We start from the raw sequence: 22,021 nt of genomic DNA on the forward strand, positions 1-22,021 counted from the left end.
CAAAGAGAACTTTTTCTTCAGGAGCCAGTGAAGTACAATTTGTGTGTCAAGCACCAACATCACTTGAGCTTCTCAGGAGGCTTTCCAGAGCACGTGACAGTCATATGTGAAGTGAAGCCTCCCGTGACCACACTGGCGCTCCCAGGAAGAGCCACAGCGTCTTACCTCACCCTATTTTTTCCCCTCTGCTACATTTGTTGGACAACACTCCCTCTGTTTTGACAAGGACCAAAAGTAGAAACGCCGCAAACCCAAAAGAAAATAACACGATCATCATGGCATTTCTGGAGCCCACCCAAAACAGGCCGATGTACGCAAGGCAGAGCCTGTTTTTCTAAGATTTAACAAGCTAGTGCGTGCAGAGCCACCTGCCATTTTAAGCTCTCGGAACGAAGCCGTCTCAGCTGGTTCCTCCCCAGGCCCCTCACTAGCCATTTGGCGGCTGTGGCTCATGCTTCAGCAATGTCATCTGGCCCAAAGGACCTGGACTCGGGACCAAGCGGCGCTGAGGAGACAGTGGGTTGGAAGCGCCACATTTGAATACCAGACTGCTGATATATATTTGATGAATCCAGCAAACTTCTAAGGCACCATGGCACCCGCACTAAGCTGTTAGTCTCAGGGGCTCCCCTCTCGTTCACCCCTCCCTAGATAAAACATGACATCCTACCGCTAGCAACCCAATTAAAATTTGAAAAACTCTCCTTGGTGGATCCATGGGAAGCCAAAAATCAAACATGGCTGTTTCTCAATTATAAATCATTGGGTGTGTGGTTGGGTCTCTGCCTCATTTATCCTTTCTACTGCTTTATACACTGCTGCTGGGTAAAACCAAGCCTGCTCTCACGCACTTGTGTCTGCAGGAGAACGCACGAAATCTGTCCCCTGCATGTGTTCGTAGCAAGTGCTGTTTATCCTGGCTGTCTTCAGTAAAACATGCAGATATGGGGACGTTTGCCTTATTTAGAATGATGAATTAAAGTAATAAGCTGCAAATTTCATCCCTTCTGCCATGAGCACTATTTAAAATAAAATTTCCAGCACACGGGCTGGGCGCATGGGAAGTTTGGTCACGTATGGAACAACAGCCCTTCTCCTCAAGAGAGCCACAGCCACGCTGGGAAGCCAGCTGGGCCAGGCAGGGAAGGTGCCCTCTCTTCTCCCTGTGTTGTGTATGGATCTTGGCTAATCCTGTGGCTCACATGAGGGACAGCGGATCCTTCTTGAGCTTCCCTCTCCTCCATGCTCAGAGCTATTCAACCATGCTGTAAATAAATGGTCTCATAGCTTTTAAATTTGCATCCAGTGAAGACAAGTGGTTTGGAGGACACTGGGGTATATTTCTAGATTTCCTCTTGCCCTGACCTCTCAGCCCAGCTTCACAGACTTCCCTCCCATTGCACCTTCCAGTGCCCCCCATCATGGGTGCACCATGGGAAGGCAAAGGGGGACCTGTCGGTCTCCATTAGACTTTCCCTCCCATCTCAGCTGCTCTGTCAGCCCAGTCCATGCTCCAGATTTAGGCGACTAAAATGCAGCACGGTGCTGGGACCGGATGCTGGCACCCCGACCGGGGACGGGGAGATGAGGAAAGCAGGAGCCTTGCCCCGGCATGGGGAGTGGCTGGAAAGAGCTCATCCAAACTGCCGCCCACCTTGCCTTCACTTTGCTGCCTTGGACAGAGCGTGCTTTGTCTACATGAGTGCCCATCCACGCAGGTCCCTAAACACGCGAAACGCTGTTACCGCATCATTACAGTCTTTTTAATGTGTTCAGCGCAAAAAGACCCCACAAATCTAACTGCATGGTAAGTGGATACAGAAAGTTGGCGATCAGGTGTCATTGTCGTTGATGTCATTCTGTGTTTAGCCATTGACTGGAGCTATTTTTCAGTTCTTTTAAACACCAGATAACCACCATGACTATGCCCCAGCAATGCAATGCTTGTTTGGGCTCCTAACACAGGTCTTGGCTCAGCCCAAGCCCGTGGGCAAAGTGCTCTTGCAGAAGCACTCAGAGGCAGCAGCAGCGTTTTCCTCTCTCGTGTGCTGCTGTTAACATTTGTTTTGCAGCCTCACATTTTTTCTCGGTATTCATACATCGGGCTCTTGGAATTTGGCTGGTGCTGGCAGATCTGTAGGAGCGGATTAGACTTTGTTGTACTTAGAGAATGAATACAGCAACGGCAAAGCCAATCATGGCAAAATCCGCCGGCGGAGTTAGCCTCTGGGGACAGAGGGAATTTGCAGCCCTGGCTGACGACAGGACGTGGGGCAGCTATTCAAGTTTCCCACTTCATCCTGGATATGAATTTCAGCTTTCAAAGCCTTCCCAATAGGTCAGTCCTTGGCCTGGCTCTCCAGACTGTCACTTTGAACGGCAACCAGTGCAAGCCATGGGGCTTTGTGTGGTGCGAACACTGAATCGATAGAAACCGAACGGAGCCCTCGGGCTCAAGTGATAAAGGCAGGACTTTGCCAGCACTGAGCAAGGACCAGGCACCTCGTGGTAAAGGCCTGTAGTGCAGACTGCAGTTCCCTGCTAGCATCTGACTGTCTAGACAGACAGCGGGGCGTCAAAACCCAGCTACTTAATAGAGGGTGCCCAGCACGCTTCAGCCGGGTAATCACAGCGGTTTGTCCACACGGGAAAGCTAATCCAAATTGATGGAATGAGGGAGCTTAAAGTGGGCTCATTAAAAGCCACATGAACTCTGACTATGGACACTCTTACTATTCGCACATCCATAATTCATTTTATGAATTCATTCCCAAAATAAACTGAACTAAACTTGAATTATGGCCCTGGAAACCAAAATAAAAGTGTTTACACAAAGATTTAATGCGATTTAATGAAACCATTATAAGAGCTTATTTAAAGACATTTTCCCAAGTGCCTCGGACTTGACTAGCCCTTAGAAGAAGCCTTTGCCGATTAATTCATCTCAGTTAGATTTCATGGACGTTAGCTGCATTTCAGCAAGAGGTTCCTAACCTCTTCTGGAGATTGAATATGCAGGAACTGACTCCTTAAGGTAGAAGGCTGCTTGTCGACAGTCCCGAGAACAGTTTCACGGCCCATTTCTTTTAGTTTAAAAAACTGCCTTCACTGCATTTCTTTTTAGCCACATTATCACATCAAAGATTTCCTCCGCTTCAAAGAAAGTCCCTCAGCTCTGCCTGAACCTCTTGAAAACCCCTCCGTAGGAGAAGACAGACAGGGGGCAAGCTGTTTAATTGCAAGCATCAGAGTGAGCTTAGAAACAGGCAAGGAGGAGAAGTCTACCTGGAAAGTACGTCTCTTTATGACCGGAGGTGGAGCCAGCCGCACTGAATTGAGGAGAGGCAACAGCTGAAGAAGATCAAACCAGAAGGTCGCGGGGCAAGGGAGGCCGTTAGGGCACCGAGAGTCAGAGAGCAGCCAGGGGAGAGAACAGAGAAGAGGGGAACAGAGAGATTGCCATGAAAATAAACCCCCGCGAGAGAGCCGCGCTCGGAGGGCGCGCAGCACAGGTACCTGCCGGCAGACCTCTGAGCTCCTCTGCCCGAGCGCTGCTCACAGGGGGACTTGCCACATGCCAGACCTGGCAGGTGCAGGGTGGCCACTCGCCAACCCGCTGCTCCCATTGCAGAGAGCTTTTACCACTTTGTCCGCTCAGAAATAAAACTTACCCAGGGGATTTCTGACTCAGCTCCACTGATCTCTTCAGGCAGTGTTTACTGCAAGACCTTTCCCCACTGGCTCTGCTAAGCTCTCTGGTGACAGGACTGTCTCTCTTAATTTCTCATCATCAGATCTGAGGCAATGATCAAAATGACAATTTTCTCCAAGTTTTCCAAGTGCGGTTTCCTAGTTCTATCCATCTTCTCTTAGAAGAAACACTGGGTGTCTTGAGGCCTCACCCTTCCTCAGGGTGTGGAAGTGGAGCTGGGGTCAGCAGCAGGCATGAGGGCCAGCAAACAGGTTCATTTAGGTGGGCAGACACAACCACCACGGCCAAGGGAGAAGATTTGCCCTTGTTGCCTGAGCACAGTACTGCCCTGGGAACCTGTGCTTTGCTTTTGCTTGTTTAACAGTAACATCACCCTCTGACTGCTTATAGCCAGGAATGCTGCCTTAGGGCACAGAGCTGACCCGGACACACAGAAATCAAATGCACTAAAGCTCAGGAGCATTTGTTCATCCTTCTGCCATATCCAGTTTCCACTTGCACGCATGCTGCTGTCACCCTGGCACCCACCCTGCCGGCTCCAGGCCCAGGAATGCTCCTCTGACCTGATCCACTTTCCTGTTCCTATCAGTTTTCCATTGAAGCTGCTATTGATTTACAAGCAGAGAAGAGAAGAGAAAAAGGCTTTCTGTGCTCAGGCACAGAAATGCGTCGCTGTGCAGCATTGCCCCGTGTGAGCTGCGCCCCGTGTGAGATCTGAGAGGTGTGCCCGTACGTCTCTGACCACAGTAACCGTACGCATCCAAGCAGCGCACTTCAATCCCTCTAAACGCTGTTCTTCGTGTTTGCAGTGGAAGCAAGGATCCAGTCCTGTTGCAAAGTGAAGTGGCAACCCAATATTGCAGCACGGCCACGGTTGTGTTCCAAGGCACTCGTCCAGACAACCGCAAGCTGTCGCAGCAAAAGCAGCGCTGCTGGAAAACCCGCCAGGCTGATTTTATCTGAAGGAAATCCTCCTCTTTCTAAAAGACAGCGCAGGAGGCCACATAGCCCCGGAGAGCGTTTGGGACTGCCCTGATCCTCTCCAGGGGGATAGTGCCATAAATCCCCACACCCCATGGTAGATGTGCCTTGCATATCCACACAAGTGCCCCAGCCCCAGCTGAGCTGGCTTTTCCCAGCTCCGCAGGTGCTGAAGTGTATCTGAAATATTACGCAGCTTACAGGGAGGCAGAGGGAGGATGCTGGAGGAAAATGGAGAGAAGCAGTCCTGAAAACAGGTGAGACAAGACCCAGCAACGGATTCAGGTGCAAGTGAGAGAGTTTAGAGAAGGAACCTGAAGCCTTTTCCAGCCAGCTCCTGCCCAGCTCCCTCTGCGTCCCAATGGCCAGTTTTTTTCAGAAGGCAGCTTGCAATATTGGATCCGCATCCTCGTGCCTTTGCATCAGAACTGAGTCCCGTCAGATCGTTACCCACAAACCTTCAGTGTAAGGATCTGGTTAGAGCGCAGGGCTGCAAGGGTGGTACTTAGGTATTCCTAGGGGACAGGGAAGACACAGGACACAAATAGGGTCAATTAGACACACGGCATTTCTGGGAGCAGACGGAGCATGGTAGGTCTCCCCCTTTCCCTGAGCTGAGTGCAGGGTGCTTTGGAGCAGCTCCAGCAGCCAGCTCACACCATACGGGTCGCCCCATGCCGGGCTTGTTGCTCACAGCAAGGCAGGCTGTACAGACTCACAGCAGAAAAATAGGAAGCTGCAGTACGAGCCACATCCTAACCTTACATTTCCTTCCTAAGGAGACAAAGATGAAACAAAACTGAAACAACACCCCCGGTTTTTCAGGACACTGACTTTCATTTCCTCACCCATAATATCTGAGAAAGGACTTTGCCAACCAGTAAAGCAAGAACAAATTGCAATCCAGCGAAACAAAGTTTTTACAGGGCTCTTCCCCATTTTTGTTTTGGGAGGAGGAGCCCACCTCTGTGGGCTGATTTGTGTCTCTGGCTCCCTGAACTCGCGGTCTGTGACCGGACCCTGCATGACATCCCACCCCTGATCTGATCTGAGACAGTCACTCTTCCCACGAGCACGTCTCTACTTTGAGATGACTCATGGGCTTTCTAAAATGTTGAGCTTGCTGCCTTATGAGACCTCCATGAGACCCAAGACTTTGCTGGGACATGAGGCTTTGCACCCACCCTGCCCTCACTGTCATGGCCCGGCAGTATGTCACCCCTGGACGTCTACAACCCCAACCCACCAAACCAGTGTGCAAGTGCTCCGAGGTCTGAGCCTAGGCTGCTCCCAGTGACACACAACCTGCAGCTCCGTTTCCCAGTGCTGCTGCCCGTCCTGCTGCTGCTTTTCACCTTGAGCGTTGAGGACAGTGGGAGCCAAGGGCTGTAACAGGAACCCAGGACACCTCTCGGGTGAACATTGTTTTTAGCTTCTTTTTAACATAACAATCTAGTGAGCCGGCTCGGCTAAATAAACACAGCTGACCAGCTATAATGGTACCGGGCTGGCACATACCAACGGCCCCCTTCTCCCTTGCTCTCTTGCCACTCAGAGCATCCGGGGCCCTGCTCAACCAGAGCCCAGCTAATTGTCCAGAGGCCCGTCAAAAATAAACAGAAAGCCCTTAAGCCTGTCTCCCTGTACACCCAGATTATGAATTCCAGCCACTTCATATGATGTCGTTCCAATGCATTTCCAGTGGATTTTCAGCACTCCGGTTGTTTTTAGAGCTGGTTACATTTTACCACTGTAATCCTCTCAAACCCCATGATGTACTCTCTCCTCTCTTGGCTGCGGTACATCCTAGCCAGGCCAGGATGAAGAGGCAAGTGGGGCAACATCCTGGCTTTCATTAACAGTTGCTGGCATCAACCCTCCCTCTCTGCCTCCTCTTTGCAGGCAGAAAGCCCACCAGACTGGAGGACCGGCATGCAGACCAGCTCACCAGTGGCCAGCCAGAGCCCCGTGACCAGGGGTGGCTAGGGTTACTTTGGGGCCGGGAGCACAACACTTCCCCTTGTCTCTAAGCGTGGTTGAGACCAGCATAAGGGAGAAGAAAAAGGGAGGAATGACAAGAAAGTTTTCCCCAAGGTCTGCAATGCCCGCACCACTCCTGGCCACACAGCCGCCATGGTGGCTGTGGAAGCAGGTCAGAGCTGGTGCAGTGGGTGTGAGAGGGTGACCTCTGCTGCTCCAGACATCCCAGGTTTCATTGGTTTTGGGCTGAGGGCACAGACCTTCCCCACTCCAGCAGAGCGCAGGAGGGTCTCCACGAAGCAGCGGTGACAGCATATAGCTGAAGGTCAGCCCCAGTGGGCAGGAACAGAGAGGAGAACCAACATCCCTCCTGGAAAACCTTATCTGCTGCTTTTCTTTGAAACACATCAATCAGCCGAGCGCAGCCCTTGGGGCCCAGATGACGCATCTTGTTAATGAAACAATCTATATTTCCAACAAAAAGCCATTCAAACAAAGGAGGATTAACATGCAGGAAGCACGGGACAGACGATAATAACACTAATGACTTACCCTGTGCGGGTACTCTGCACACTGACCCTGTGAAAGAAGGGGATTAAAAGGAAAGAGTTTAAACCACAAACAGAGGGGACCAAAATAGACACAGGGGGTCAGATCCAGAAGGTATAAATCATTGTGACTCTGCGGAGTTCAGTGCAGCTATGCCAATTTGCATCCGACAAGCACCCTGCCTCCTGTCCCCTGAGCCCCCTGTTTTCCCTGTATTTCTCAGCCACTCAAAGTCAGATCGACAAGTCCACCACATCCCTTCCCTGTTCACTTTCTACATTTAATTTTCAACACATCTTCCATTAAAATTACCTTTTCTCCTTTTTGTCCCGGAGGTCCCTATAAAAGAAAAGCGCTCGGTAAATGAGGGAGTTCAGTGCATTATAGGGGGAAGGGATTAGGAGGAGGCGTGACTGCAAGAGATGGGATACTTACGGGTTGTCCCCTGGGACCTGGAGCACCCTTTAAAGAAAGACAGTCATGAAAGTCAGATGGAGTCCCCTTAACAGTTACAAGACCACCAAAGCTCTCAGCACATGGAGTAGGTGGAAACTCAGCTTTTAAAAAATAATTGTGGAGAAAAATTCCCAAGAGAGATCTGGGTTCCCTTTGTTACTCTGGAGGAGTGAAAATGTACACACGGTCTGGCTGCACTGCAGGGGGGAATTATTAAAAGAAGAGGGGGAAAATCATCAGGAAAACACACCCTCATTGTTCCCAGGACCTCAGTTGACAGCATTTCTCAGTCGAGAGACTGGGATGGAACCAGAAGCAGCCAGGACTGAAGCCTGAGCGGTTGCACAACAGAGGGATGTCAGCTCAGCCTTCCGCTGAGGAGCAAGGAGGGGGGAGCTTCAACATGTGCTTGCCAGAGGGTTATACTGACACTCGGGCTCAAAAACCAGAATTAGCAGAAGAAAACATCCAGCGTTTCAGTGAGGAAAGGTGACTGAGAGAGCTGGCATACTCGTGTTTGGGGATTTTGCCATCAGAGATGTTAAGAGGAACAGGATCTCATTTGGGTTTCCATCAAGGGCGGTCGAAGTTTATAATTTTCAACCCAAAACATTTCAGTATGATGCACATATGAAACAGAGCTTCAAGAGGGAAAAAGACTCATTTAATACAAAAAATATGCTGCTGTTGTTGTTGTTGTTAGATAAGTTGAAAGCTGACAGATGGGTTTTAAGAAATCTTTCCATCAACTTTTGCTTCTGCTATGAGGCCAACCACGAAAAATGTCAGCTCCCAGAGTGTATTTAAAGAACGTAATTGCTAACTGCAAGGAAAATATACCCCATGGGTAACTACAGAGCTGCTGTTGTGACATGATGAATCTGATAGCCATAATGCAAAAATTACAGACCTGCATCCCAGCACTGCTATTATGAAGTTACAGGATTAGGGACGCAGCTAGTGCATTAGCTGAACTGAGATCACTACCCTCCCTGTGAGCTCGTTTCCAGCTGAGAGCCAGCGTCATTTCAAACCAGCGCATCACCCACAGGCAAACATATATTTTCTTTACCATGTCGCCCTTCTGTCCAGGGTGACCCTGCAAAAGGAGGAAAAGATGCATCAGCTTCAGCCACTGCAGTCTCTGGAACGTGTTGTCTTAGCCCTTGCCTTGGGATGTGCCAGCAGTTGCTATACCTTGTCAAGGGAGATGCAACACTGGGCACATGGAGATTTGCTCACACACCTAACAGGACACCGCTGCCTGCTACCCAAAATGCGGGGAACAAAGCTCTGGAGAATGCATGCAGGGTGGAAAGGGTCTGTGGGGCATGACTTGGACAGAGTTAAGCCCCCTCGGGGCTGGCAGAGCAGCCTCAGTGGAGTGCAGAGTGCTGTGCCTTGCTGGGGCCCAAGTGTGCGCCCCCAGAGCAGTATAGGAGAGATGCTGCTGGGTCTCTCTGGAGGGTGACATTCCTCCTGGCAAAACCAGGGTCCTGCTCTAGGAAATTAGGTGCCAGAGGTATGAGCTACCAGCTCCCTCTCCTTTGCAGCATGGCTAGAGGAAGTGTGGTGGGGAGCTTGGCTAAGTAGCTGCCTGGAGCTATGGTTTTCCCGTCAGTTGGGTTCATAGGGAAGTAGCTGTATTCATGCCTAGCTCTCTGAAAGGTGGGAAGGACTGAGGTCGGTCTCTCTCTACTACAAAGCTGATTATAAGGAGGCTCTAAGGACACCGTGGAGGTCTTTAGGGACCTCTTCTCTTCTACAGCAACTCTTTGCATTGCAGCCACAAAGAGAAAGAAGCTGTAGGGTCGACTTCCAATGAAGCTGCTGACTAAGGCAGAGGGCTGGTGCTGCGGGGACCTGCTCTGTCTGTCTGATTTGGGGTGAGGGTGCCTGCTAAAAGGCTTTCCCTGCAGCAGCCAGGCTGTTGCGCTTGCGAAATGCTACTTTATAGATTTGCCTAGAAAGGAAGCAGCCACACTTTGCCTTCCCTAACCTCCTGACTCCTGCATCTCCACCAAGGCATCTGTGGCATCCTCCTGCCTGCCAACCTTCTGATTTTCTTTTAATCCATGCATGTGCGCTACATTGCAAAATAATCCTCTTAAAAACAACATACTCTGTAACGCGCAGGCTGGCAGGACAGCAGGACCTAGCAGGAGGCAGGGCAGAAAGCCTTCAGAGAAGCTTTTGCTTACCGGTTTGCCATCCAAGCCAATGGGGCCCTGAAATAAAAACAGAAAAATGATGAGGAATGTTTTCACTGGGGTGCCCGTCCATCTGCCCCAGCAAACACTGTGTGCTGCAAGATGGCACAGACCGGAGAAAGGACGCAGAGGTGAGGAGACTCTCTCCGCCCTCTCGCCAAGTCCTGGCAGGTCCCTGGCCCAAGTACCAGCCCAGCTTCCTGATTGCTTCTGCAGGGAGCTGCTCACTGCCAACCCATTTCAGCAACAATGCTGCTGGGCACAAGAAGGGAAGGGAGAGGGGGAGTTCATGGGCAAATTGCAAAAAACCCTCAACATTTCAAATTTTGCAGCGTCCTGTAAATTCGTCAAAAAACAGCAGTTTTCACAAGAGTGTGATTTAAAAAGGCACCCGCCTTTGAGGAGGAAGGACTTTCTGCAAATGAGAGGATAATAAAAGTGCCCCTGGGAAGAGGTGACATACAGCACGGCAGCATGCGGAAGGTACTGTTTGATGAGAAACAGGTTCCGCACAGCATTGTCCCACCAGGCACTTTCTCATGAGCTGGGCTGATTCGTTTTCTGCTCCTCCAAAGACCGCAAAAGAGACTGCAAAGGCCTAGAGAGATCTGCTTCTCCTCAGCCCCCCTTTCTGCAAAGGGCAGAGCCACGGAGCCTGGTGACAAGGTTTGGAGGCTCCCAGTTCCTCCCATTTTCCAGGCATGAGAGTCCCTCCCCAGACCTGCTCTGGCACATCACTGTGTGTCCTGGAGTAGCAGCTGAGTTGCCTGGTGGGAGCAGGGGTGTGAGGGGGGTGTTTGTGTTTCCTTTAGGCTTCCTAGGCATCCAGGATAAATGCATAAGAATAAACAGCAACCGTTTGAGTTCTCCAGCAGCCTCAACGCTTCAGAAAATGTTGCCAGCTACTGTAGGACTGAAACAAAACTTGCTTTGTGCCCTCCTGGGCTTGTTTGCCATTCCCTTGCCCATCTGTAAAGGTGTTGGAGAAGCATCCCCCCTCGTGGTTTTTGTCCTTTCCCTTTGGCATGACCAGGGTGTTCAGCCTAGCAGCAGTCCCCAGCCAACCTGCATCACACAGGACCCCGTTGGGATCACAGGCGCTTGCTGCTGTTGCAATATCACCTAAAGGCTCAATTAAGGCTGGAACTTCACCTGCCTAAGGGTTATTTTCTTAGTTTGGGGGGATTTCTTAGGACGGTCTGACTTCAACTATACTATTTTAACACTTGGGTTTGGTTTTTTTTAAATTAATTTCCTCTCAGAGTTTTGTGGTTTGGGGTTTTTTTCCCTAAGTGTCATTTAAAAGAATAAAAAAAAAAAAAAAGAAGAAAAACAAGTGAAGAAAAAACTACTTTTTCCGGTGATATCAGATCAGGTCCACGGTTTTCGGACAGAAATGATGAGATAATGAAGCTTCCTAGCAATATTGCACACCCATACCTCATAAATCAGCAGTTACACTTACCGGGAATCCAGGAAAACCTCTTGTTCCAGGCTGTCCCTGGGAAGGATGAAACAGAGATAGCACTGTAGATGAACTGAAGCGAATTTTGATGGATCCTAAGTCCTCTCTACAGAGCCTTTTCTCCAACCTCTGCCTGTTTATCCTGTGAATCTATGAAGAGTTACCCAAGACCCAATTCCCCTCCAAGGGCGTCTTGGGAAGGAGGGGAAATCTCTCATTCCCACTCCAATTTGTACTGGGCCAAGAAAATGTTGGAGCAGGTCCAGTTCGGAGTGCGAGCAGCTTCCTTGAAGTTTCGGCATTAATTAAATGGGTGTCTCTAGCCCATACACTAGGCTTTTGGAGTATATTCCAGCGACTGAGCTCATTTTATGGCAATTCTTACTGCCATAAACCAGAGGCGTTTAATGTAGGGTGCTGCTCTGTGCGAGACAAACCTTGCAGGTCACTGGTGTCTAAATACAGCCATCCCCGTCTGATCCTCCCCTCTTCCCATGTCCCAGTGCATTCTTATTCCTCACAAATAATTCTGGAGAAGAGATGGGTTTTTTTTTCTTTTCTGCTTGTTGGGTTTTTTTTCCTCTGAGAGCTAAGAGAAACAGGAGAGTTAGGTAATGTGATGAAAGGAACACGAGCACCAAGTCCTCTCCCCCGCCTCTCTCTGGCCAGCCAGTGCTGGCTACCAGTTTGGGATCAGGTACAGCAGACACTGGCTTGGGATGTGTTTGGCAGCTTCTTCATCACCCGCTTAAAAACACTGGAAAAAGAAAACATCCTAGCTGTTAATTTTTCATAGTTCTTCAGTTTCGGGGACCTGTGACATCCCAGGTCACAGTTACCCTGTATTTGTGGGTATCCACTAAAGATACCGCTTAACTTAAGGATCTGTTAATCTCAATTTCCAAAAAAACCATGTGAGACAAGTCAGGAAGTCATATGGACCAGACTTCAGCAGATCTGGAAGCAGACCCATGTAGATGGAAATGGCAGGATGAGGTAACTCCTGCATCACACTCACCGAGTGACTGCTGTGGCACCTTGCCTTCCCTGAAAGCCATGGTATGATACCAAAAAGCCCAAGATTCTTACGTGTTCTCATGCTTTGTTTTGGGGAAGAAAATGCTTTCTTGGGCAATTTAAGACACCGTGACCAGATTGTTTGAGTCCCACAGGGGTTTCCTGGGAAAGAGCTGGGTATAAACACGGATCCGCTGCTGAAAAGAAAGGCACACGGGCGCATCTCTGCCTTAACCAGAGCGATCCCATGTAGTGCCGAGGGAAGGGAAGGGGAAGGAGAGGATGGGCCTGCTGGGCTGTAAAGCTGAGCTTTGCTACAGTGGAGCAATGATAACCCCTTGGGAGAAAGCTCAGGGCCACATTGGCAGGGAAAACCTTCTCCTTCAGGTAACATCTCCTCCAGCCTTCCTCTGCATGCAGAGGGGCTCAGTGAAGATTTACCCCCTCAGAGGATGGCGACAAATAACCTCTTAGCAGAGCCTGAGGGATGCTGCTACCACAAGATGCCTCGTGTTGCACTGAACAGTTCTGGTTTTATACACAATGCTAACAGGACCTAATTGCATTTGCTCTGTTTTTTTAGTTCTGCAAAGTTGAACTTGGTCAGCTTTGCTTTGCAAGATACATATAAAACCACCTGGCCCTGTTGGCCAGTGACCAGGAGGGAAGATAGGCTGTAAATTAAAGGATCTGTCCACCGCTGGTCTCTGAAGAGGCAAGAACCAAAAGGAGCCTAACCACAATTCATTAATTTCGGTTCCCTGTTGGACACCCCTCTGGACAATCAGTGCTAAAGAAAGAATTAGGGAGAAAACCTGGAAATGTTGCAATTTGGCTTCCTCTGTAGACTACAGGCTGCTGCCTCTTTCTCCTTGGAGGACAGCAGAGTGATTTGCACAGTATAAGGCCAAAACAACAGTTCAGCAGCGAGCGATTCCAAGAGACTGTTTTTGTTGGGTCGCTGTTTTTCCTTGTCTTCTTTTTAAAATGTTGATTGTATGAAGTATGTAATCCTGGGAGCTGCCAAATCATGGAGACCGTCTGTTTCTGCCACTATCGGCACACTGTCCCTCTCTGGCCAGAAGTTAAGCAGCTCTGAGCTTGAGCGAAAACCTTAACCTCCAAAAAAAATCTGGAAACTATTTGTCATCCCCTGTCTTTCCAAGTGGCCCCTTGGCCGGGGTTTCTGTATTTGTATTCAGTGCTTAGCCATCCTTTTGACCTATCACCAGCTCCCCAGGAAACTGGATCATCTTCACAGTAGGCTTTAGGGGTGGAAGTGTGGAGCCGTGCCAGTCCTGGCACCTCAGGGCTTTGACTGGTGTAGGCAAAAGCCCATTATAAATATCATTTACCATCTAAGTTTTCTGCTGCTTTGTAGACGCAACATGTTCTGCACTTTCCCAAACAGCAGCAAAGCCGATGAGACAAGGAAGCAGCACCAAAGCAGACACTAAAAATTGTCCTGCAGACCAGGCATGTGTCCTTCAAGAAAACAGTGGTGTCTTTCTCTGTTTGCAGGACCTATAGTGACAGGGACTGACAGCTTTTCTCTCCAATTACTATAATCACATTGTCCAGAAGACTGAGAGCTACAGCTTGTGAGAAACAGCAAAAGCAACGGGGCATTTACCCTCCCAAACCTGCTGTTTGTGGAGCAGGGTGGTCTTGCTCAGAGCCCTGCCAGCCCTTCCTCCTCACCTGGCCAGGGACCATCTCCTGGGAAGAAAACACCTGGGGAAACCTGTTTGCGTCCTGGGCTTCAGATCTGTCACTTCTCAAACTCCAGTGTGCCAGGCAGGTGGGCCTAGGAACCAGCAAAGCTGTTTCTTATTAGAAACACTTATCAGGGGGCTTTTGGGAGGTTAATTGGAAAACCACGTGTAGCCAAGTGTTCGCACAGCCTGGGTCTCTCTCACTCGACCTCCGCTGTGAAACAAAAGTTGCCGGTGGCCCATCCTCCCTGCAGGTCAAGGACGGTGCTCGTCACTGGCTAATCGGAATCGGAAGTGCCCACTGGGAGAGAGAGAGGTGAGTTGCTGGGTCTTTTTTCATGGAAATCTCTGATAGAGGCTGTGCAGGGATGGAGTGGAGAGGACTGGCTGCATCCACACAAAAGCAAAATCTAGATGGCTGAACTGCAGCGCAAGAAACATCCAGCATTCGGGGCATATAAATGCTCCAACTCTTCGTGCTGGTCTTTTCTCATGACCCTATCCTTACAAAAAGCTTTGTCTGGTTGACTCGGTGCACCTTGGAGGGACGCTTTAGCTAGAAGAGTGTGCAAAATCCTGCGTACACTTCCCTTGGTTCCCAACCCAGCTAAGGGACATTCCAGAGAGCAGTAACTGTGCTGTCGAAGAGTTTCCAAGATTTTGGGTCCTTGACAAGGACCTCTGAACAACTCTGAACTATCCATCTTTGTGAGCTGCCCAGTCCCCGGCTTAGCTCTGGGGACTACTCTTCTGCAAAATCAGGGGGTTCGTCCTCTGCTAATGAAACCAGGCCTGAGATCAGCCAGCCAACGGGTGTATTTTCTCCAAAAGCAGTGGCAGTCTCGTTGCAAGAAGGAAATATGCTTCTTCCTTTTAAATACAGGAATATGGTTTTCTCGCAAGGAAAGGCTTCCTCGTTTGTTCTGGAGTATGAGCTATAATTTCATTATATATAGTATATAATAGCAGCAGAAAACCAAGCCTGGCTCAGCATGGGAACCACATTATACAGGGTTTTTGCTCTCTCCAGCTGATGCTGTGTCTTATGGCCTCTCCTAAGTCTTTCTCTGTAACTTGCCCACATCCCACATCAGTCAAAAATAGAGAGAAAAGCCACTTACGGGTGGACCACGGGGCCCAATGATAGACATGCCTGCTTCTCCTGGAGCACCCTGCAGAGAGACAAGGAAGAGGAAAAGGGGTGAGAAAAGGAGGAGAGGAAAACGCAAAGACAATTATATTCCTGTCAAGACTGGGGTTAAATGAGGGTGCTCAAGGTACAAGACCTTCAGGGCTTATGGGGCAGCTGCCGTTCCGGCCTTCCCCAGCTCTTGCCTCACACTGCAGGAGAAAAGATGTTGTTTGGGGCTACTCAGACGTGCCAGCAAATGGAAGCCGCACAGCAAGGAAAACGATAAACATGTAAAACACTTTCTGGCAAAACACAGGTTCTGCCCCATTACACATGTGAAAGATGGCCTGACACCCCTGCTGTTTCCTTCCTGTGAGTCCAGGAGGACTCCGTCCTGCAGAAGAAAGGGAAGAAGGAAGGATGTGCTGGACTCCAGAGAAATGGGAGCTGAGGGCAGCCAGTGAGCTGCCCTCAGAAATGCCTCGCTTGTGTGCTTCTCCAACTCAGCTGGGATGTGGATGAAAACAGTGAAGTCTTTGCTGGAAAAGCAAACAGCTGCCTCTCCACCTCCTAGCCACCCACGGCGTGTGATGGGCAGGACATGTCCCTGTCTTTGGAAAACATGGTGTGTCCCTGAGAGGCAGCTCCAGAAGTGCCTAGGGCTGGGGAGCTTTGGAATGGAGCAGCCCATAAACGAAGCAGCCTGTGAGCAAGCAGTGTTCTCTGCAAAACAAAGCTGGGTCCTGACAAGGATCTGGGACTCTCACGGAGGGCTTTGGGGAAACATGGGTAACTAAGAGAGATTTTCCCCTTGTTTGTTTGTATCTATCTGCTGTGCCTTCATTTTGAAAGCTTTGGCCAGAGAGAAACGCAAGGACACGCAAAGAAAAAGCAGGATGACTTCAAACAGTGAAATCTTGTCCTGTTAGATAGTGTTGGTTGGCTCCGATGAGCAAGCCGTAGCTTGGAAGCAAGGACAGAGAATCTCTGTCCTACTTTGCCCGCCTTGCTGTGTTTTTCTATCTCCTATGAAGAGGAGCAAATGGGCCTGGTACACCAGTGCACGGATGATCCCCCATCAGGTGAATACTCATCCCTTTCCCAGCTTCTGCAGCTGTGGGTTATTCATATACCCCAAACACACCCATCTTGCTGTTCCCAAGAGCTCACAGCTCTGGGGCAAATACACTAATGCTGAAATGTCAAACACTTCAAAACACGGGGGTCAGCAATAGGATGCTTTGCAAACTACCACTTATTTGCAGGTACCAATTCACTGCATGGCAAACAGCTTGTGAGATGGCGTCCCACAGACTTAAACTACACCATCAGTTTTTCTGAGGAGGTAGAGGTCCCACCATGTCAGAAATAGGAGCATGCTGGGCTGTTTTCTTCCTTGCTACGGCTTGCACCAGGGTCTGGGCCAACCTGGGAGGTGGAGGGGAGCTGCCAGTTGATTAGGACAAACAGAGCTGCCCGCAGGGAAGAAACTCAACGGTTAAAAACCCAGGAAGCCTGGAGGGAAGCCCTACGTGTGCCCACTGGCTCTTATGCTGTTAGTAAATTGTTATAAACAAGAAACTCAGTGTCTTTGGAGGCTGAGTAGCCTGGAAAGAATTCAGGAGATAAACTCACACGGCCAGGGAAGAGGGGCATCCCAGGGGCGTGAAAGCCCAAAGCTGGCTGCAGCGGCCATGACTGTGACCAAGGAGCTTGGGTCGGCCCTAGAGGAGGACAGTCAGGGGTACTGTGGGCTCTGAGGAGCTGACTCACCTTCTCTCCGGGTTGCCCTTTTAGTCCCTGGGTCAGTGGCACCCATCGCAGCCACATGCAAGAGGGTGCAGGGTGAGGGGCGAGAGAGAAAGAGAGAGAGAGAAAGAAACAAACACAGGCATCAGTGGCAAGAGCACGCTCCCCCATCCCAAAACCCTGGCTGTGGGGATGAGCGTGGTGACCTCAGCTCTTGCCACAGCTCTCATCCCCATCCTCACCCTGGGTTGCCTGAGCAAAGAGCAGCCAAAACCACAGCACTCTGCTGGGCAGGGGATGACCCCCTTTGTCCAGGGCAGAGTTACCTGGAACGGGCAGCTGCTGGTGGCAGGCAGGGGTGCGTGTTAGCAAGCCCACGGTTAGCAAGCCCAGCCGGCACGTGAGGTGGCAGCAAGAGGCCCCCAACCCGGGGGATGCTGAACCAGAGGAGCAGAGGGGATGGAAACAGCCCCCTAAGATGTATGCAGTTCACAGGGCTGGCCACCCTGCCTCACGCTGACAGCTGCCAAGGATCATCCTGAAAGCCCCCTCAAAATCTTGGAGGTTGGAAGTGGATGGGGAGGATGAGGCACATACAAGGGGTTTTGACTTACCGGCCGCCCAGGGATCCCCATCGCGCCTTTGTCTCCCTGGCAATTAAGGCAAAATCAGAGGCAATTGGAAAATGGCCAAAAAGCAAGGTTATAAAACAGCACAAATGAGTGATGCCACAGACACGGCTCCGCTCTGCGGTGGAAAGCGTCCAGGGATTTTGAGAGAGGGAGAGAACAAGTTAGAGAGAGAGAGGAAAGTGTGCTTGTGTGTGCCCGAACCTGTCTTCAAGAACATGAGTAAGCCACCAGTTCCCTTGTAGCACAGGTCAAACCCGCACATCTCGCAATGTGAGAAGTTACATATGGTGATGTAGGCAGCAGCAGAAGGACAAGAGTTGTCAGCCTAACAAAGTATAAACCCAATTTCCAACACTTCATAAAATCCAGGTCCTGGGAACTGGCTTCCTGCAGTAGCCAACTGTCACATTTTTCTCTTTCTTTACCAAAGTCATCTGGGTGTTAGCTATTTATTTATGGAGTTATCACTTTAAAACAGGATTCTCTTAGGCTTGAAAATACAGTCCTGTCCAGAAGCGAGAGAAAAATGTGGGAAAACAAGCTGACACAGGAAAAAGCACGTCTGGAAGAAGACATACGAGCAGCTGTGTTCAGTGTCCTCTACCCCTTGGAGATACTTCCCAGCCCATTGTCAGGGTGTGAACGATCCCAGCAGTGGTTTGGGGAATGACTTTGGGTCAGGCGACACTGAACAGAGCCTCGTAAACACGTGAACACAAGACCGGTGGTGATTTTCTTCAGCCACTTACTTACCTGCAAGGCGGTTTTCTGCCTCTTAGAGTTAAATTTAACTGTGCCATTTAAAAGTAAATAAAGAGAGAAAGAAAAATCAACTCCCTCTGCATTCCTTGTCACCAAAACCGAAAGCTGTGCAGATTTGGAAGATAGTGGCTGATCTTGATGATTATGGCTTCAGCGGTCATGTAGCTTTTGCTCTGTATTTTGCAAAAATGACGTGATAATAACCTCTCAGTTTCCAGAAACGTTTGGGGTTTCCTTATGAAAAACCGAGTGTGTCCCTGCCCGTGGCTGCCTGTGTCTGTAGACATAAACCTGGCTTCTGCGGGTGGAGACACCAGCCCCACTGGTGCCACTTCTTTGTGCCTTTCCCCGTGTTCAGTCTCCACGTGCATGAATGTAGAAATCTCTGGAAGGTGAACGCACCTTATTTGTTTTGTCGTGCATCCCAGACTCAGACGTTATTGCCTGGGATCAAGTTTAGCCGCTTCCTGCTGCAGAACTGGGGCCCGTTTGCTATCGGGGCATTCCTTTCCACACAGCCCACGACGTGACAAATGGAAAAGCAATATATGCTTTGCAAAAGCATCCCTTGCAGACGAATGCAATGCTAAACAGCCGCTTGATTTTAAATGTTGTAGATGACATATTATGCGAAAATGCTTTCTTCTAGGCTTTTAGGTGGGTTCTCAGTCCCACTAATATTTGCCTACCTCTGTGTGTCAGCAGCGAGTGAAACTCCCGTGTCAGCATCTTGCCCTGGGATTACTTTGTGGCTGCTGGAGAACGTAACTCTGCGTTTTCCTGTGCTTTGAGTTCCTTAAATGCTGCTTTCCTCCAGAGCTGAGCTCAGGCCGATTTCCCTCCCTCATGGTTTGAGGTAAAAGCTGATTTTGTTTCTCCTGGCTCTGCTGTGGCTGGTGCCCAAACAGGAAGAGCCCAAGGTCAGGGCTGAGCCATGTCAGGTCTCCAGTGAGTACCTGGTGTCAGAGTGGTACATGACGGCACCGTGTCTGGTATGCGACTGAGCAGCATTACAGCCCTCCAAGCAATAAGAGCGAAGGGGGAGCTCCCGGTAGGACAGCAAATACATGCCAGATGTTTGTAAGGGAAGGTTGTCTGTGACAGGGAGCCGGGAAAGAGCACTCACGGGTGGATGATACCATGTAGGTGGGTTACAAAGTCCTGTAAAGCTGCCTGCAGCTCGCCTATGGGAGCTAGAGGAGCATGAAACACAACAAGCAGCCTCTGTCCCGAGTTGGGGGGAGAGCCAGCAGCACAGTTTGCTTTTCATTCATTAGGAAACTGCCTATTAATACTACCGCAGTCTCCAGGTGAGCAGCAGCCCGGGTTCCTTGCTTGCGACTATCTGTCTCAGATGCAGATACTGTCGTTATGGACTTCTGCCTTTGTCCCAGAGTGACACGGGCCTATTTAATCCAGCTGAAATTAGCAAGTCCCATCAGCAAGAACAGCGCACACCGCACCTCTTCAACTGGGCTCTCAAGGTGACAAAGGCATCTTCAAAAACAGTGTGCTTCCCACATCCGGAGGGCTCATAGGCATTATGTTTCCTGTACTTTTGGTCCTACAAAGCTCCTGCGGTCCCTGCTCCGTTACGAGCCATGTCCTGTTAGCAGTATGCTATTCCGCATCAGGTTTGCCCTGTGAGATAGCTACACCTTCTCCCAGCCTACCAACCCTGGAAGCCTACTGATGTCAGACAGAGAGCACAAGGGAATGAAAAGCAAAGAATAAAGTATTTACCGGGAGCCCTGGTCTTCCTGTAAGGCCCTGGAACAAAATACACAGAAACGGCAAAAGTTAGCTTCAGCCTCTGAAGGGAGGGCTCGATACAGAGATGAAATCGCATGTCAGGGTTTAGGAAACAGAGCAGTTAAAAAACTCTCCACAGCTCATTGACCATCAGCTCTGATTGCTTCGGTTTCCTAATCTCGTGTTTGAGAAGTTTTCTCTCCTTTCGGCACGGCTCTACCCACAGCTCTCTGCATGGGCTCTGAAGGTATCTGCAAGTCCATGGAGAATGAGTTAATTACAGGGCTCCGACTTTCTTCCTTTCTTCCATCTGCTAAATATTATTACTTCATGTATGGAATTGCTGCAGTTGCCACAGAAATGTTGCATGATCAGAAATGGGAGAGAAAATGTCCGTGACAGGATCTTTTCCTTCGGATGTGGTCCAGACGGCAAAAGAGTCCGGGAACCTCAGGACTATTGCATGATTTCATCATTCCCTTCCTTCCTTTGCCCCTTTTAGTCCCAGCCTCACCAAATTTCTTACGTGACTGCGGGTTGCCCTTGCCTTCACCAAAGACCCAATTGACTTCAAGAATGATGATGGGAGCATCTGTTGGGCAAGAGGAGAGCACGAAGGCCCTTTTTTGCTGCTGGGGTGTTGCTCAACCATTTCCCTGGCTTTTCTCCTGGCTGATGTAGGCTACAAGCAGGGCCCAGTACGTTTCTGATGTGTATTTCTGTCCATCCCCACACTCAAGCCAACACCAGTGCTGGGGGCTCAGCCCTGCTGCCCAGGATGTTGTGTTTTGCAAGCTGGGAAAGAAAACGAGGAGAGAGATGTGGAGCCATCAGCACTTTGGGGTCACTCTCCAGAACAGTGCATATGACAACCAGCCAGGCAGGACCCCAGGTCTGTTGCTCATAAACTTGAGTTTCCATGCGGTTTTAATCACAAGAAATATGGGGGGGGGCAGAAATATTTGGCAACTTGGAGGACTCTGCTTGACTCTTCAGCAGCGAACTTTTGCTGATAGCGACTGAGGCAGTCTCGCTCGAGAGCTGATCAGAAGCCCCAGAGGTCCTGAATGAGGCAAGGGTGCTGTTAGCCCAAGAGAGATTCCGCTTTGGTTAACGACACTCGGTCTGCCCGACTTCCTCTAGTTATTTCCATTGGCTGCAGCATTCCTTGTGGCCTGTCCTGAAAGTCTCCGTGCAGAGACAGGTTCAGGGGTCGCAATAAGCCAGGATACAGTAGCGTATATTGTCAACACTTCTCTGGAGGTCCCGTGTGTTTCTGCCAGGCTTCAATCTTACATTACAATATTAAGTTTCTAACCCCTATTGCCATACAGAAAGTCGGGAGCGTGTGTCTTCCTCACCCTGCAAAGGTGCAGGCTGCTCTCCGGGAGACATCTGCATTGACCTATTCATTTCTCTCTAATTTCTCATGGCAGTAATAGAAATGCCAACACTACTAACGATTCAGTCCCCATCCCAACCCTTAAGCACCGACATAAGCCTGCCTAGAGTGGAATGGCAGGGGCAGCCCTGGATGGACGCCACTTGTAGCCCCCTCCAAGCAGTGCTTTTCTCCCAATGACCCAGAGCTAATGCTGGAATACACCCGCTTCAGCAGCCAGTCCTGAAAGCCCTTGGGATGAGCTCTCGCTGGAGATTTGCGTGGATCAGGGCTTCCAGCTGTAAAACGCTTTCAGACCTTTTGGCCTGGACGGTGCAACTTTCTGGAAGAGCATTGCCATTAAATCAGGCTGTGCTTGTATATGGGGGGGAGTTCGGTCTATAGCATTTTGACTTGATGAAAGGGGAAAAGAGGTTGTGCAGCAACTACTTCTCCTCAGAACGTCATCTGCAAACTGTTTAAGACATTTTTGCGTGAACAGACAAAAGATGACTACCGTATGTTTAA

At 49.9% G+C, this 22,021-nt stretch overlaps 1 protein-coding gene across 1 annotated transcript in view; it reads right to left on the reverse strand.

Moving 5' to 3' along the window:
- The window catches only part of COL13A1 (collagen, type XIII, alpha 1), a gene marked incomplete at both ends in the record, with an annotated part of 58,637 nt that extends 38,507 nt beyond the window's left edge, over nt 1-20,130 (reverse strand). The window contains 11 exons of the mRNA XM_010141504.1: nt 3,286-3,351; nt 7,226-7,252; nt 7,535-7,561; nt 7,658-7,684; nt 8,751-8,777; nt 9,880-9,906; nt 11,354-11,389; nt 15,207-15,257; nt 16,991-17,017; nt 17,581-17,616; nt 20,104-20,130. Of these exons, the coding sequence (XP_010139806.1) occupies nt 3,286-3,351; nt 7,226-7,252; nt 7,535-7,561; nt 7,658-7,684; nt 8,751-8,777; nt 9,880-9,906; nt 11,354-11,389; nt 15,207-15,257; nt 16,991-17,017; nt 17,581-17,616; nt 20,104-20,130 (378 nt within the window). The remainder of the gene's footprint in view (nt 1-3,285; nt 3,352-7,225; nt 7,253-7,534; nt 7,562-7,657; nt 7,685-8,750; nt 8,778-9,879; nt 9,907-11,353; nt 11,390-15,206; nt 15,258-16,990; nt 17,018-17,580; nt 17,617-20,103) is intronic.
- Between the last annotated feature and the right edge of the window lie 1,891 nt (nt 20,131-22,021).

The sequence above is a fragment of the Buceros rhinoceros genome, unplaced genomic scaffold, assembly GCF_000710305.1.
Source record: "Buceros rhinoceros silvestris isolate BGI_N320 unplaced genomic scaffold, ASM71030v1 scaffold14428, whole genome shotgun sequence".
NCBI lineage: Eukaryota > Metazoa > Chordata > Aves > Bucerotiformes > Bucerotidae > Buceros > Buceros rhinoceros.